Here is a 13,185-nt window from a genome sequence, read left to right as displayed (position 1 = left end):
CTTTGGCTAGATCTGCAGACTCATCTTGTACTTGCTTAGTCCTCATGTCTAGGTATCTCCCCATCATTTCTTCAATCCTTTCACCCTTCTTAGGTCTCTTTTCTTCCTTTTCATGTTTTTTTGCTTGATGTAGTGTAGTAGTTCTTCGCTGCCTGCTTCTTTCAACATCTATGACCTCATTTTCTTCATCTCATGACAGAGAACCTCGTTGTTAATTTCTTTCAACAGCTACAACCTCACTTGCTTCCTCTTGTATCTCAGTGATTGAATCATCTTCATCTAGTACTTCATGAACCTCAATGTTGTCCAAGTCATCTACATCATGAATTTGTCGAAGTGGTGCTTCCTCTTGTGGTGGCTCAAGAGAAGTCAGATTGTAAGTACCTTCAGCCAAATGACCTACACGATAACAAGGAAATAGCTATAGAAATTGGTCTTTCCTCATGAAATTCAAGTATAAAGAGAACCGATATAGTTATGACAACTAGAAGGAGTTAATTGGGGGGGGGGGGATATCGTGCAGAGCAACTAGTAGTGCATAACTGAAGAAAACTCATCACAATACAGATGAGAAGAACATGGATGTAGAGTTGTTCTGACATCTATAAATTGTGACAAGTAGAAGCATATAACCTAACTCTATAAAACTAGCATATTGTTGCTTAGTCATCAGCACTAGGAGAAAAGCATTACTATAACTAGCATATTGTTGCTTAGTCATCAGCACTATAAAAAATACTTGATCAAAGACTACTAGACAAGTCAAGTGAATCACAGGATAATATAGAGCAGCAAGATAGAAACAAACAAATACTAAAGTGAGAAGCTAAAAGAATATATTGATTGGCACTGTTTTGTAACACCTTGGGTGTTTAAATACTAAAACCTGACATGTCATCATATGCATTGTAAAGCATTTGGCATTTGGTGAAAACTTGGAGATGCATACACTAAAACAAGTTTATATCGATGTGGTATGTGTTGCATTGTATTGTTTGACTCAAGTTCAAAGTTTGTTTGGATTTTGAATTTTCGAGAAAACCCTGATTTTCAGCATTTAAATCCTACCCTGAAAACTCATTTTAAAATCTAAGCATATTTTGGGGTTGAGCCCAAAAGTAAAAGTGTAGAGCTTGTCAAGTTATACAAAGTTTGTTTTTGGAGATTTCAATGTTGTTATGAAAAATTTGGAGTAATTCAAAAAGGCGTAATTTGTTAAATGTCACTTATTTGAATTCAAAAGTTCATTTTAAAATGTAGACCGAATTTGGGGTTGGTTATAAAAGCAAAGTTGTAGAACTTTGAATTTTGAACAACTTTTATTTTTGGAGATTTTTGAGTTGTTACACAAATTTGGGAGTAATTTGAATTTGAAAATGAAGGGCAGTTCTGTAAATTCTGTGAACAGTGTTCACCGTCTAAGCTACATTGTCGGCGGGCCTTCTTCGGCGTTCCAGGCGCGTCGTGGCCGTCTTTGGCATCACGCTGGCGCGGGAACAGCTCCTGCGTGGCTTCTCTATGCTTCCTGGTCGGTCTTTATAGTCAGAGCATCGCCGTCGTTCTTCTCTTCTCTTCCTCTGTTTTCTTCAGTCGCCACCGTCCATCTCCGGTGAGCTTGTGCCGTCGTCTCAGCGCGTTCTAGTCGCCGCAAAAGCTTGCTATAGCTCCGCCTTGTCCTTATGCACCCAGCCAACCCACCAATTTAGCTTGATTTCCTCGGGAAACTGCTGTGCGCGCTCTTCTTCCTCGCGGCCGACAGCGTCGCCGTCGCGCTCGCCTCACCGTGGCCAGAGCTCCACGGTGCGCCTCTGCCCCTGCTGAGTCTTGCTTCAGCTTTGCCACGATGCCGTGGTACTCTATGACCTATTGTTTTGTCATTTTGACCACCACAGCTACCGGAGCATCGCCATCGACGATGGTCTGCTCCGCCGTGACTGATCGGAACGTCGACCCACCTCTCCAGTGCTCCTCCGGCCTTGTTCTCTGCTCAGCCACGTTTGGAGTGAGCTGCTGGTGCTTCCTAGGCCATCTGTTTAAGCTTCACAAGTCTCACATCGCCAGCGTAGCGTAGCCGCGTCGTCGTAGCCGCCATGGCCGGCGTAGTGCTCGGTCCAGTCCATAGCTAGACCGGCTTGTGCCCCAAATCGATGCGCTTAGTCGAGGGTAGTGTTTTGGTACCTTGGTCGTCATCGTTGGTCTCGCCGTCGGTGAGATATCGTCGGTCAGAGCCATCGTCGCCGTGGTCAACCACGCGAGGTTAGGGATGACAAGCGGGACCCGATGTGAGTGACTGCGTAGTTCAAAATGAATTTCCATTTTTTAGATTTGAATGAATAGTGTCTATTTTTGTTATTTTTGTGTAGATTTATTTAGAGCTCCAAAAATTATGAAAATTTTTGTGTGACTCCTCTGTGATGTATATTATTTAAGAAAAATATGAAATAATGTTTTCAGTAATTTTTGAATGTGATGAAAATTACTCAATTAATTAATAAATGGATTTCCATGATTTTTCTAGGCTTATTTAATTGTCCAAAAATTATGAAATCTGTTTTGCCACTTACTTATCATGTAATGAACATTTACAAAAAATTTTGGGTCAATTGGAACAAGTTGATTTATTTCATAATTCTTAATTAAATAATTAATTCATAAAAGTAAATAGTAACTTTTAATGATTTAAGTTTTGATTGAATTTTTGATTGAGTGATGTCCTTGGGTCATTAGTTGATAATGATCTTTGGCAATTGATGTAAGTAGTACAAAAAAGATTTGGTTAGTTTGACTTGCAACTGTACCGCGAAGGAAAGTTGTATTCGAATTGTTAATTTTTGCATCCATCATCGAGCATCATGTTTCGTATTCCGCATCATGTTAAACATGTCATTGTTACTACATGTAGTGAATGAAGGTGAACATGTGGTAGTTAATCAAGTTGCGGAGGAGGTTAATCCGTCTGTTGAGGTCGGATCAAATACTTGTGAAACGTCGCAGGAACCGGACTTTTCCGTCAACAAAGGCAAGCCCCGGATGCATACAACCCTACCTTGTGTTTTACAAATTAATTTCGCTTTTGCCTTTCTATACTGCATTAAGTGATTAGGAGTTATGTGGAAACCTAATTGGTGCATTACCAACCTTGTTTTGTTCCATATCTACCTTGTTACCTGTTTATTCGTAAATGACTAGTTATGCTTAGTCATGCTTAGTTAGGTGATTACCTGTCACCTAAGAATTTTAAATGGATCTTTGGCTACTTATGTGAACATAAAATATAAGATTGTGGAGTAATAAATCTAGACCGGGCGGACTCGGTGTGTGTGAGCCACAAGACATAGAGGTCTTGTGAGCAGGTACTTTCCATCTGTGTCGATTAAGGTCCATACCGTTGTTGAATTGCATGAGGTGAGACTTTGTAGTACTAACCACATACTCCAGTAAGCCTTAACTTGGCGATTCTAGTACGAGAATGGCTACTCGCGCACTGGGAGTGGAGAGATGGCGAGAGTAGCGTGTACCCACGTGGCCATGGGCTGGATTGATGGAGTACTGTATTCTCGGGTGGCGCGGACCTGTTCTTGTTTTAGAGGATCTGAGTGCAGGTTGGTATATGTAGGTCGGGGACCTACATATGTCGTGTGGTCTGGAATCCCCAGCTAGGTTTATAATCGGTTCGAATCGTCGTTGCTCCTTGGTTATGGAGACTCAACTCACTGTTCATCATCGTAGTATTAATAAATGGAATTTGAGTAAGGTTTGAGAAAGAGATGGATATGAAGTTCATGATCTCATTACGGATCATGGCAGATTCATATGTGGTACTTAGCAAGTTTTACCTTTGAAGTAAAGAATTTGGTTAAAGAGCTTTTACGCAAAAGAACTTTGATTATTGCTAAAGCCATACCTTGAATCCATGAGCCTGCATTCCTGAGTTTATAAATTCTTATTCCGGTTAAGTCTTGTTGAGTACTTTTGTACTCAGGGTTCATTGACCCTTGTTGCAGGTGAGCCTCATGAGCAGATCTGTTTTGGATCGTGCTGTATGACTATTGTTCGATCTGACGATGAGAAGTAAATGGGTGGCCCTTGGGCAGGGCAGTTTTATTTTGTGTGTTATGTTTATGTTAATTATGCCACTCCACTACTAATATGGTTTGTAATAATTATCGAACTTAGTTTGTAAGGTTTGAAACAACTGGCTTGTAAACTAAGATATCGTAAGACTTCCGCTATTTTACTCTGATGTCTATATTTGAATAAATGTTGTAATACTGCAATGACTCTGTAATGTGATCCTGCTCGGAAATCGTGGATGATTTGGGGTTCCCCGAGGACACCCGACAGACTTATTAAGTTACCAGGAACATATGCTTAGTTGTCAAAGGTCATTGGACAGTGACAAGTGCATGTGGGTCCTATAATTTAGGAGGTTCTGCCACATGTTTGCAACTATAGAAAGTGAACCTACCATCATAAAGCTCTCCCAAAGCATCAAATAGTGGAAATCTTGCCTTATTGTTGTGGAACTTCCTAATTTTAGGGAATGTCTGCACATTCAAAGAGAACCATTGATCAAATATGAGGTTATCACTATGAGGATATCCATAGAATTACTTCAAGAAATCAACTTACAATTTCAAGGTTATCCCACATAGATGGTGATCCTTCAACCATATGCCTATCTTCATTCCAGGTGGCCCCACTCTGCCTCCTTGCCTCTTTGAGCATCCTATAGTCTTTCTTTAGCTGTCCTTCTTTGTCTTGAATCTGACTCTTTGTGTAGTTGACATACTTGTTTCTCAGATGGAACTCCTTCACCATTTTATTCCACCCTTTAGGGGTCCATCCATTGTCTCCTCTATAGCCACTATCTTTATACTCATGGAGAATGTCTACTAGGGACTTCTCAAGGGCTGGATTCCAGTCCGCTCTTTGCTTTACTACTACGTAAACCATGGTCAGATATCAGGTTACCAAAAATCAGCAAATAGAAATAATAGTAAAGAAATACCAGTTTATAGGTTACAGGTTTACTAAAACTACTATAATAGCACATGGTGGAATAAACTGTATAGAAGAGAATTACTTCAAGAAAGTTCTTTTTAGTAGCAAACAACTGCAAAGAAATAACAGCAATAATAGCAGAGAAATAACAGCAATAATAGCAGAGAATTAAACACTATACCTCTCGGAGAACCTCCAATCTTCTTTGCCTTACTGCATTTAGGAGAAGCCTTCTTTTTAATACCACTTGTACCCAAGAACCGGTGCAACTTTGGTGACGCCCTTGCAATCATATTGAGCTTCGGGGAGCCTTTTCCAACCATCGCTGTCAAATATGACACAAGCCTATTCACTTATTACAAGCTTATTCAATTATTGCAAGCCAAGTTTATTACAAGCTTATTCATGACAAAAGCTTATTACAACCTATTCAAAGACTAATTTAAAGACTAAAAAGAAGTCTCTGCTTAATTACAATCCATGCTTATTACAAGCTTATTAACTTATTATAGCCTATTTAAAGATTAATTTAAATGTTGCTGGTACTGAACCCACATTTCTTGGGCGATGGTGTCTCTTAAAGCGTTGCCTTGTACTAAACCCACATTTAGGTCATTCATTTGATCACCACTTGGTACAGCAACAAAGTTTCTTGGAGGGATATTATCCGACTGATGATCTAACCATTCCTCATCTCCATGAAGTAATCGGATCAGACTATGGAAGATGGAAGCAGCTATAGGTATCTTTACTTGATTTTCCAACATGTGGAATGTGGCAACTTTCAGAATGGGGAAGCGCTTCTTAAGCACCTCCAAAGCCCTTTCCACATGGTTCCTCAGTAGTGTGTGGCGGTGGTTAAAGAGCTCCTTTGGGTTCTGCGGCCTTCGATGTCCAGCCCCAAATTCTTTCAAATGGTATCGAACTCCCCGATATGGAGCAAGAAAAGATGGAGTATTTGCATACCCTCCATCAACCAGATAGAATTTGCCTGGAGGTACTTGGAAGCCCTTGCTCATAGCTGATTGTAGCACTCTAGAATCTGTAGCCGATCCCTCCCATCCACTAGAAATGAAAGTGAAGTTGAGATCGAAATCACATGCCACCATCACATTAATGCTTAGTGTGCCCTTCCTATTTCTAAAAGGAGAAGCTTTCTCAGAGGCTATGGAAATAGGAATATGAGTTCCATCAATGGCACCTAGACAATTCTTGAAAAATGGATAGAATCTAGGATTGTCTTGGATTTTTTATGCACTTGATTAGGATTAGGAGCTTGAAGGTAACGGCGAGAGAGTGCGGGAATGACCACCTTGAAGAAGTGGTTGATGTGATGATGGAAGGTGTCATTGCTGTGCCCAAAGAACACTTAGAGATCCTCATATGAGGCATTGTGACTTAACATGTATAGGAAGAAACCCAACTTCTCCTCCACAGTTATCCTAGTAACAAGCCTTTTGCTTCTAAGATAATTTGCCAATTCTCTAAAGATGCGTGGTTCCATCCTAAATGCATCTTGACAGTTCTTGACATGGCCCCCGAGGAGTCTACGAACTTTAACCTCGCCTGTTTCTTCCGAAGTATGACGTTTCTTCTTTTCCCCTCCTCTAGCAGAACTCATAAGATATAAGGCGGGGAAAATAAATAGCATCATGTCATCGTCTTCTTCCTCCCTCCTCTTTCTAATACGATCTCGTAGTGAGAGACGCATTGTAGGACTGAAGCATACAATTTTATAGTCATATAGAAGCTAAATATTATTAACCATGTCATATAGAAGTTATATTATTGACCATGTCATATAGAAGCTGTAATAAAGATTATAGTCATCTTATAGAAGCATATATAAACTTATAGTCATATAGAAGCTTTTGGAGTACCTTTTGGAGTTGGTACCGGATCTCAAGAAGGCGGAGGTTCACCTTCCCCAACTCTAAATGGGGCCGGAGAGATCTACAAGTAACAAGAAGCCATTTGACAAATCAAGACATCATCTAGATAATAATATAGAATTATTTGGAAAATCAAGACATTGACACTTTAGTACTTTACGAATTATTTACTGTCCGTTTTCAGTGTCACTTCACATGCACTGCAAGAACCATGAAAAATTGGAAAAGCATGCCTACTGCTCCAAAAAATCTATAGGTCATCATATTGTGCCAGATTCCAGCACCAGTATCAAAGCATGGCCATGGTTTGGTAACATTCAATTCAAGTTGAGGACAAGGCATCCAATTCCAGTTACAAATTGCAACTAGCTGATAGAAGGAAAATAAAAATATTAAGCAAGAGAAAATTAAAAATTTAGTACTCAGAACTTGCAGTGTGAATTTCTTCAGAAAGCATTCTGTGGCAAGAGGATTATGCTCCACATGGTGCTATCGCTAGCTGATGAAATCCAGCGACTGTTGGCAGACAAGGATGTAGCACACATGAGCCGTCCTACACACTTGAACTTGTTCTGATAGTGACGAGATGCTGCTACTACCAGTACTGTACCCAAGCTACTAGGAGTAGTATTCAGTTTGGAGTATTAGTTTGGCAGTCATCAATTGATGGTTTACATCATCCGTGCCTATAACCTTTACAAGTACAGTACTCCACTATCAATCTTATACTATCATGTATGTATCCAAATTAAAACAGTATTGCCGCACAAATGGAAAAGAAAACATCCAGGCTGGTGCTCAAAGAATAATAATGTCAGCGTGGCCTCATAGGGATCCCTCTTTAATTTCATCTCCTGAGATCTACTAAGAACACACACAAAGCGGCAGCTAGCTAGCATGGACCACTAGCTGTTCGACGGCTCCTTCGGGAGAAGCATCTCATCGCTACAGGCGGACATCTTCAACACGAGCTCTACTCCTCACGTCCTAGCCTCCCCGTGTACCCCGAACGGCACCCAAATATCCCAAATACTCCGGATCCAAGAAGAGACGCGCAAGAACCAAATCAAGAACCCTAAAATACATGTCCGGACGAAGGGGAGAGAAGGGGAGAGCGAGGGGATCACCGGCGAGAAGGACGAGGAAGGGGAAGGATGTACGCCTGGAGTCGATGGCGTCGTCATCGCCGTCGCCGTCGCCTCACGCCGCCCTGCCCCGCCGTCGCCTCCACTGCGGGAGCTCGTGGTCGCCTCACCTCTGGTTCTCGCGTCGCGTCTTACCTCACGCCGCCTCCCTCCAGGATCCGATCCGGAGGGTAGGAGGTGTGGCTTTGTTCCGGGCCGTGGAGGGAGCGGAATGGCCAAACTTGGCCCATTTTTTTTCTGGGCCATATCTAACCGAACGATCAATCCTAGCCCGGCCTGACTTCGAACCGGGCCATGTCAATCTGGGCGGATTAGGCCACGTTCTGGGCCATTCTGGGCCAAAACGAACGAGGCCTTGGTGTGCGCGCCCGAGGTCCGTGCCCGATCCCTTCCAAACTCCAACTCTGATAGGAGTCTCCGAGTCAGCGCCTCAACGGTATGGTGCGTCGTGGAATACTACGAGTCCACGGACTCCTGTGCATGCTCTTCAGTAGCGGGTACATGTCGACCGCCACTCACTTTGGCCAGACGCTCCTCCAGCACGCCATCCTCTTCCTCTGTGGGAGGCTGGCAGCGCCGGTGCCGTCCAGACCTTGCTGGCGTCCGGTGCATACTCTGAAGCTTCTGTGAAGACGTCTAGGACCAACAGGTCCAGGCCAGTTCACCTGGCCGCGCGCGTGCCTCGTGCAGCCAGAGATCCTGCGGATGCTGGTTGACAGGGGCTGCGACGTGAACGCGAGGGCGGAGGCCGGCGACACCGCTGCCATCCTCTGCTCGCGCCACAAACGCAAGGACTGCCTTAGGGTTCTCGTGTCCGCTGGCACAGACGTCGTCCTGCTAAACTCCACGGCCTCCGTCGCTTACTTCGGGGGATGGAAGATCGGCTTCGAACGGGCTGTTGTTGGTACGATTTAGACAGGGACCATCGCACCCTCAAGCGAGTGGAACGTGTTCTCCCGGCGCTGATGTTCGGTTCGGCACGCTGTGCGGGGACACGACCGCTCACTCAGTCAGACGTTGAGGACGTGGACGAGTAGGATTTGGATGGGTGCTCGCCCCATATAGCTGCTGCCAAGATGGGCAACGTCGAGGCCTTCCACGCCTCGTATTTGCTGGCGCCAATGTGAAGTTGAGCAACAAGCCAGGTGAGACGGCCATGGGACTGGCGCAGCAGAGCAAGAAGAGAGACCTCTTCGAGCAGTTCATGCTCGAGTTTGCGCTGCAGAAGGGCATGCCTGGAGGCTTCTACGCGCTTCACTGTGCCTCCCGGCGGTGTGACACCGCGGCGGCGCCACACCTCGCCCGCATGATTTGTCGAAATATATATTATAGCGCTCTACAACACTTTAAATAAATTTTGAGCCGGAATGACTGACAAAATAATCACTACCGGAAACCGGCGATTTACCGAGTGCCGGAGGCTTTGCCGAGTGTATTTTATCGGGCACTCGGCAAAGACCGTGTTTGCCGAGTGCCAAATAAAATACACTCGGCAAACAAAAACACATGGCAAAATACGTCTTTGCCGAGTGTTTTTTTCTGGCACTCGGCAAAGATGTATTTTGCCGAGTGCCTTTGTTTTGGCACTCGGCAAAGAGGCTTTTTGCCGTGTGCATTTTTTTTTTGCCCTCGGCAAATCAGTTTTTCGAAGCAATTTTTGAGGCCCTAAATGAATTCAAATGAAAAACTTTTCAACTACAAAGTTGTATAACTTCTCAAGATCTACAAAGTTTATTTTGGTCATTTCTTCACTTGACAAAGCGACAATAACGTTGTTCATAAAATCTACATCTCTCATATTAGTTTCATGAAAGTAGAAGACAGGTATATAAGATTTGTGAACAATGTTACTACCACTATGTCGAATGAACAAATGACCAAAATAAACTTTGTAGATCTTGATAAGTTATGAAATTTTGTAGTTGGCAACATTTTGATTTGAAATCATCTTGTCATGCAAAAACGACGTTTGAATTTGAAAATTTTAAAATTTGAATTTTTCAAACGACCTCGGATGGAAAAACTTCCTAAATGAAAATTGTAGATCTCCAAAAGTTATGAAACTATGTAGTTGACAACTTTTTGAATTGAAATCATCTTATCATACAAAACTACGTTTGAATCTCTCAAATTTAAAATTCAAATTTTTCAAACGACCTCGGATGGAAAAACTTACTAAATGAAAATTGTAGATCTCAAAAAGTTATGAAACTTTGTAGCTGACCACTTTTTAATTTGAATTGATTTAGGGCCTCAAACAAGCAATTTACTCTAAGTTTGCCGAGTGCCTTTTTTCAGGCACTCGGCAAAGCCGTATTTTGCCGAGTGCCTATGTTTTGGCACTCGGCAAAGAGGCATTTTGCCATGTGCCTATGTTTTGGCCCTCGGCAAATAGGCATTTTGCCGTGTGCATTTTTTTGCCCTCGGCAAATTAGTTTTTCGAATCAATTTTTGAGGCCCTAAATGAATTCAAATGAAAAACTTTTCAACTACAAAGTTGTATAACTTCTCAAGATCTACAAAGTTTATTTTGGTCATTTCTTCATTTGACAAAGCGACAATAACATTGTTCATAAAATCTACATCTCTCATATTAGTTTCATGAAAGTAGAAGAGAGATATATATGATTTGTGAACAATGTTACTACCACTATGTCGGATGAACAAATGACCAAAATAAACTTTGTAGATCTTGAGAAGTTATGAAATTTTGTAGTTGGCAACATTTTGATTTGAAATCATTTTGTCATGCAAAAACGACGTTTGAATTTGAAAATTTGAATTTTTCAAAAGACCTCGGATGGAAAAACTTCCTAAATAAAAATTGTAGATCTCCAAAAGTTATGAAACATTGTAGTTGGCAACTTTTTGATTTGAAAACATCTTGTCATGCAAAACTGCGTTTGAATTTCAAAATTTTAAAATTCAAATTTTATAAACGACCTCGGATGGAAAAACAACCAAAATAAACTCTGTAGATCTCGAAAAGTTATGAAATATTGTAGTTGGCAACTTTTTGATTTGAAAACATCTTGTCATGCAAAACTGCGTTTGAATTTTCAAATTTTAAAATTCAAATTTTGTAAACGACCTCGAATGGAAAAACTTCCTAAACTAAAAGTGTAGATCTCGAAAAGTTATGAAACTTTGTAGTTCACAACTTTTTTATTTGAATTCGTTTAGGGCCTCAAACAAACAATTTACACTCGGTTTAGTATATTATATTGGGAACTAAAACGGAATCCAGATACAAGTGACAGTGTGGTGTAGTGGTAGAGGAGGTTTGTGCGCAGCGAGAGGTCTCGGGTTCGAATCCCGTCGGCCGCGTAGCTGTGAAATTTACGCGAAAAAAGTCGGAGATGGATGGGCGCTGACCGGTGGGGGCCTCCACCAATTAAAAAAAAAATTCCATTTTTTTTGGGTAAAAATTCCCATTTTTTTCCGGTTTTTTTTCGGTTCCAACTTTGCCGAGTGTCGGGCACTCGGCAAAGGCTTTGCCGAGTGCCCGACAAAAGACACTCGGCAAAGGCGTCTTTGTCGACTCATTTTTTACCGAGTGGTCTTTGCCGAGTGCAGCACTCGGCAAAGCCTTTGCCGAGTGTAAATTGGGCTTTGCCGAGTGCCCCTGGCACTCGGCAAATTCTCTGAGTCCGGTAGTGAATGCTATTTCATTATTAGGAATGATAACACAGCGAGAAGTACAAAATATATGATATGATGTTTACCGCGCAATCTATAAAACACCAAAAATAAAAGAACTCTCTTATTACTAACAGCAATAGAAAATGGGAAACTGATTGGAATATGTATCCTTTCTAGACACTATTATGGATTGTCTGAAAAAAATAACGAGATGAACTTGAACTTCTCCGGAGCTAAGGCCAGTCTCAACGGGGTTTCACGGGGGTTTCATGCACAATTAATAAGGTGCCACGTCAGTTTTTTGCATGAAACTGGGAGGAGAGAGAAGGGATTCGTTTCATGGTCACGAAACTTATCCGCACTGCTTCCAAAACTTTGGAAACGCCGTGAAACCTGCACTAAGGCCCTTCCTTCGTTTCATCGCGACTTTTCTTCTCCGGGACCGTGCGTTCTTCATCGCGACTCCGCAGGGCGCGGTCGCCGGACCGTCGCGGGCGAGGCCGCCCGACGCGCTCGCTCGTCCGCCGATCGCGGGAGATCCGCCGGCGCGGGCGGGAGCTCCGCAGGGCGCGGCCGCCGGACCGCCGCGGGCGAAGTCGCCGGCCGCGGGCGCTCGTCCGCCAGTCGCGGGAGATCCGCCGGCGCCGTTCATCATGAGCCGTCCGTCGCGAGCTGCCCCGTCGCGACTCCGCCCGCACGCGCTTGCTCGTCCACCGGCCGCGGGAGATCCGCCGGCGCCATTCGTCGTGAGCCGTCCGTCGCAAGCTGCCCCATCGCGACTCCGCCTACACGTGCTCGCTCGTCCGCCGGCGCGGGCGGGAGCTCCGCAGGGCGCGGCCGCCGGACCGCCGCGGGCGAGGTCGCTGGCCGCGGGCGCTCGTCCGCCAGTCGCGGGAGATCCGCCGACGCCGTTCGTCGTGAGCCGTCCGTCGCGAGCTGCCCCGTCGCGACTCTGCCGGACACACGTCCTCTGTCGGTCGCGGGCGCCGCGAGCATGAGGGCTCTGCCCGCCCGCCGCCATGCTCGGCCTCCACTCCATGCTCGGCCTCACGACGGTGACGAGAAGGATGCGGGGAAGAGAGGGATGATAGGGATAGGTGGGACCCATGAATAGTAAAATAAGGGACGAAACCGTGCCATGAAACTTTGCACCGTGGGAGAGACCCGTTTCATATCGAAGTTTCACGTGTTGGAAATTGGGAGGTTATCAAAGTTTCACGTGTAAACTGGGAGGTGAAACACTCCATTGAGACTGGCCTAAGGCTCTGTTTAGATCAACTCATTTTTTTATAAGCCGTAATAGCGGGAGGCTAACAGCTTTTTTATATTATATGGTTGCATGCATGCAAGGTTTCATAGCTGCATGCATGCGGCTTGTTTGCATGGTCCTCCAGATCAGTACATGGGAGTGAAGGACAAGAGCTTCCACGACGTAGTGCCGAGGATGCCCCAGACGAAGGCCTCATACTGCGTATACTTGCCACCAGATACCGCGACGACCA

General features: G+C 43.9%; 2 protein-coding genes and 2 pseudogenes across 2 annotated transcripts; 1 reads left to right on the top strand and 3 right to left on the bottom strand.

Moving 5' to 3' along the window:
• Nucleotides 1-211: 211 nt before the first annotated feature.
• LOC136537411 (uncharacterized) lies at nt 212-5,327 on the bottom strand. The gene is made up of 4 exons (XM_066529391.1): nt 5,186-5,327; nt 4,633-4,943; nt 4,469-4,547; nt 212-399 (listed from the first exon to the last, which is right to left on the bottom strand). Exons 1-4 carry the CDS (start codon nt 5,325-5,327, stop codon nt 212-214), a joined length of 720 nt encoding a protein of 239 aa, XP_066385488.1.
• A 201-nt stretch (nt 5,328-5,528) lies between these two features.
• LOC136540573 (protein ANTAGONIST OF LIKE HETEROCHROMATIN PROTEIN 1-like) lies at nt 5,529-6,715 on the bottom strand (annotated as a pseudogene).
• A 1,352-nt stretch (nt 6,716-8,067) lies between these two features.
• LOC136537410 (uncharacterized) lies at nt 8,068-9,395 on the top strand (annotated as a pseudogene).
• A 2,640-nt stretch (nt 9,396-12,035) lies between these two features.
• LOC136537409 (uncharacterized) lies at nt 12,036-12,704 on the bottom strand. The gene has a single exon (XM_066529389.1). It carries the CDS (start codon nt 12,702-12,704, stop codon nt 12,036-12,038), a length of 669 nt encoding a protein of 222 aa, XP_066385486.1.
• Nucleotides 12,705-13,185: the final 481 nt, after the last annotated feature.

This window comes from Miscanthus floridulus, chromosome 2 (assembly GCF_019320115.1).
Source record: "Miscanthus floridulus cultivar M001 chromosome 2, ASM1932011v1, whole genome shotgun sequence".
Lineage (NCBI taxonomy): Eukaryota > Viridiplantae > Streptophyta > Magnoliopsida > Poales > Poaceae > Miscanthus > Miscanthus floridulus.
The sequence above is the reverse complement of the archived record's forward strand: the minus strand, read 5'-3'. Positions and strand labels throughout refer to the sequence as shown.

Bases quoted from the DNA above. Each gene is read 5' to 3' on its own strand.
- LOC136537411 (XM_066529391.1), bottom strand. From the start codon at position 5,327: ATGGTTGGAAAAGGCTCCCCGAAGCTCAATATGATTGCAAGGGCGTCA. The intron at 4,944-5,185 runs GTATAGTGTTTA...TGGTTTACGTAG, and splicing joins GATTGGAGGTTCTCCGAGAG to TAGTAAAGCAAAGAGCGGAC. The intron at 4,548-4,632 runs GTAAGTTGATTT...TTGAATGTGCAG, and splicing joins TGTGGGATAACCTTGAAATT to ACATTCCCTAAAATTAGGAA.
- LOC136537409 (XM_066529389.1), bottom strand. From the start codon at position 12,704: ATGGCGGCGGGCGGGCAGAGCCCTCATGCTCGCGGCGCCCGCGACCGA.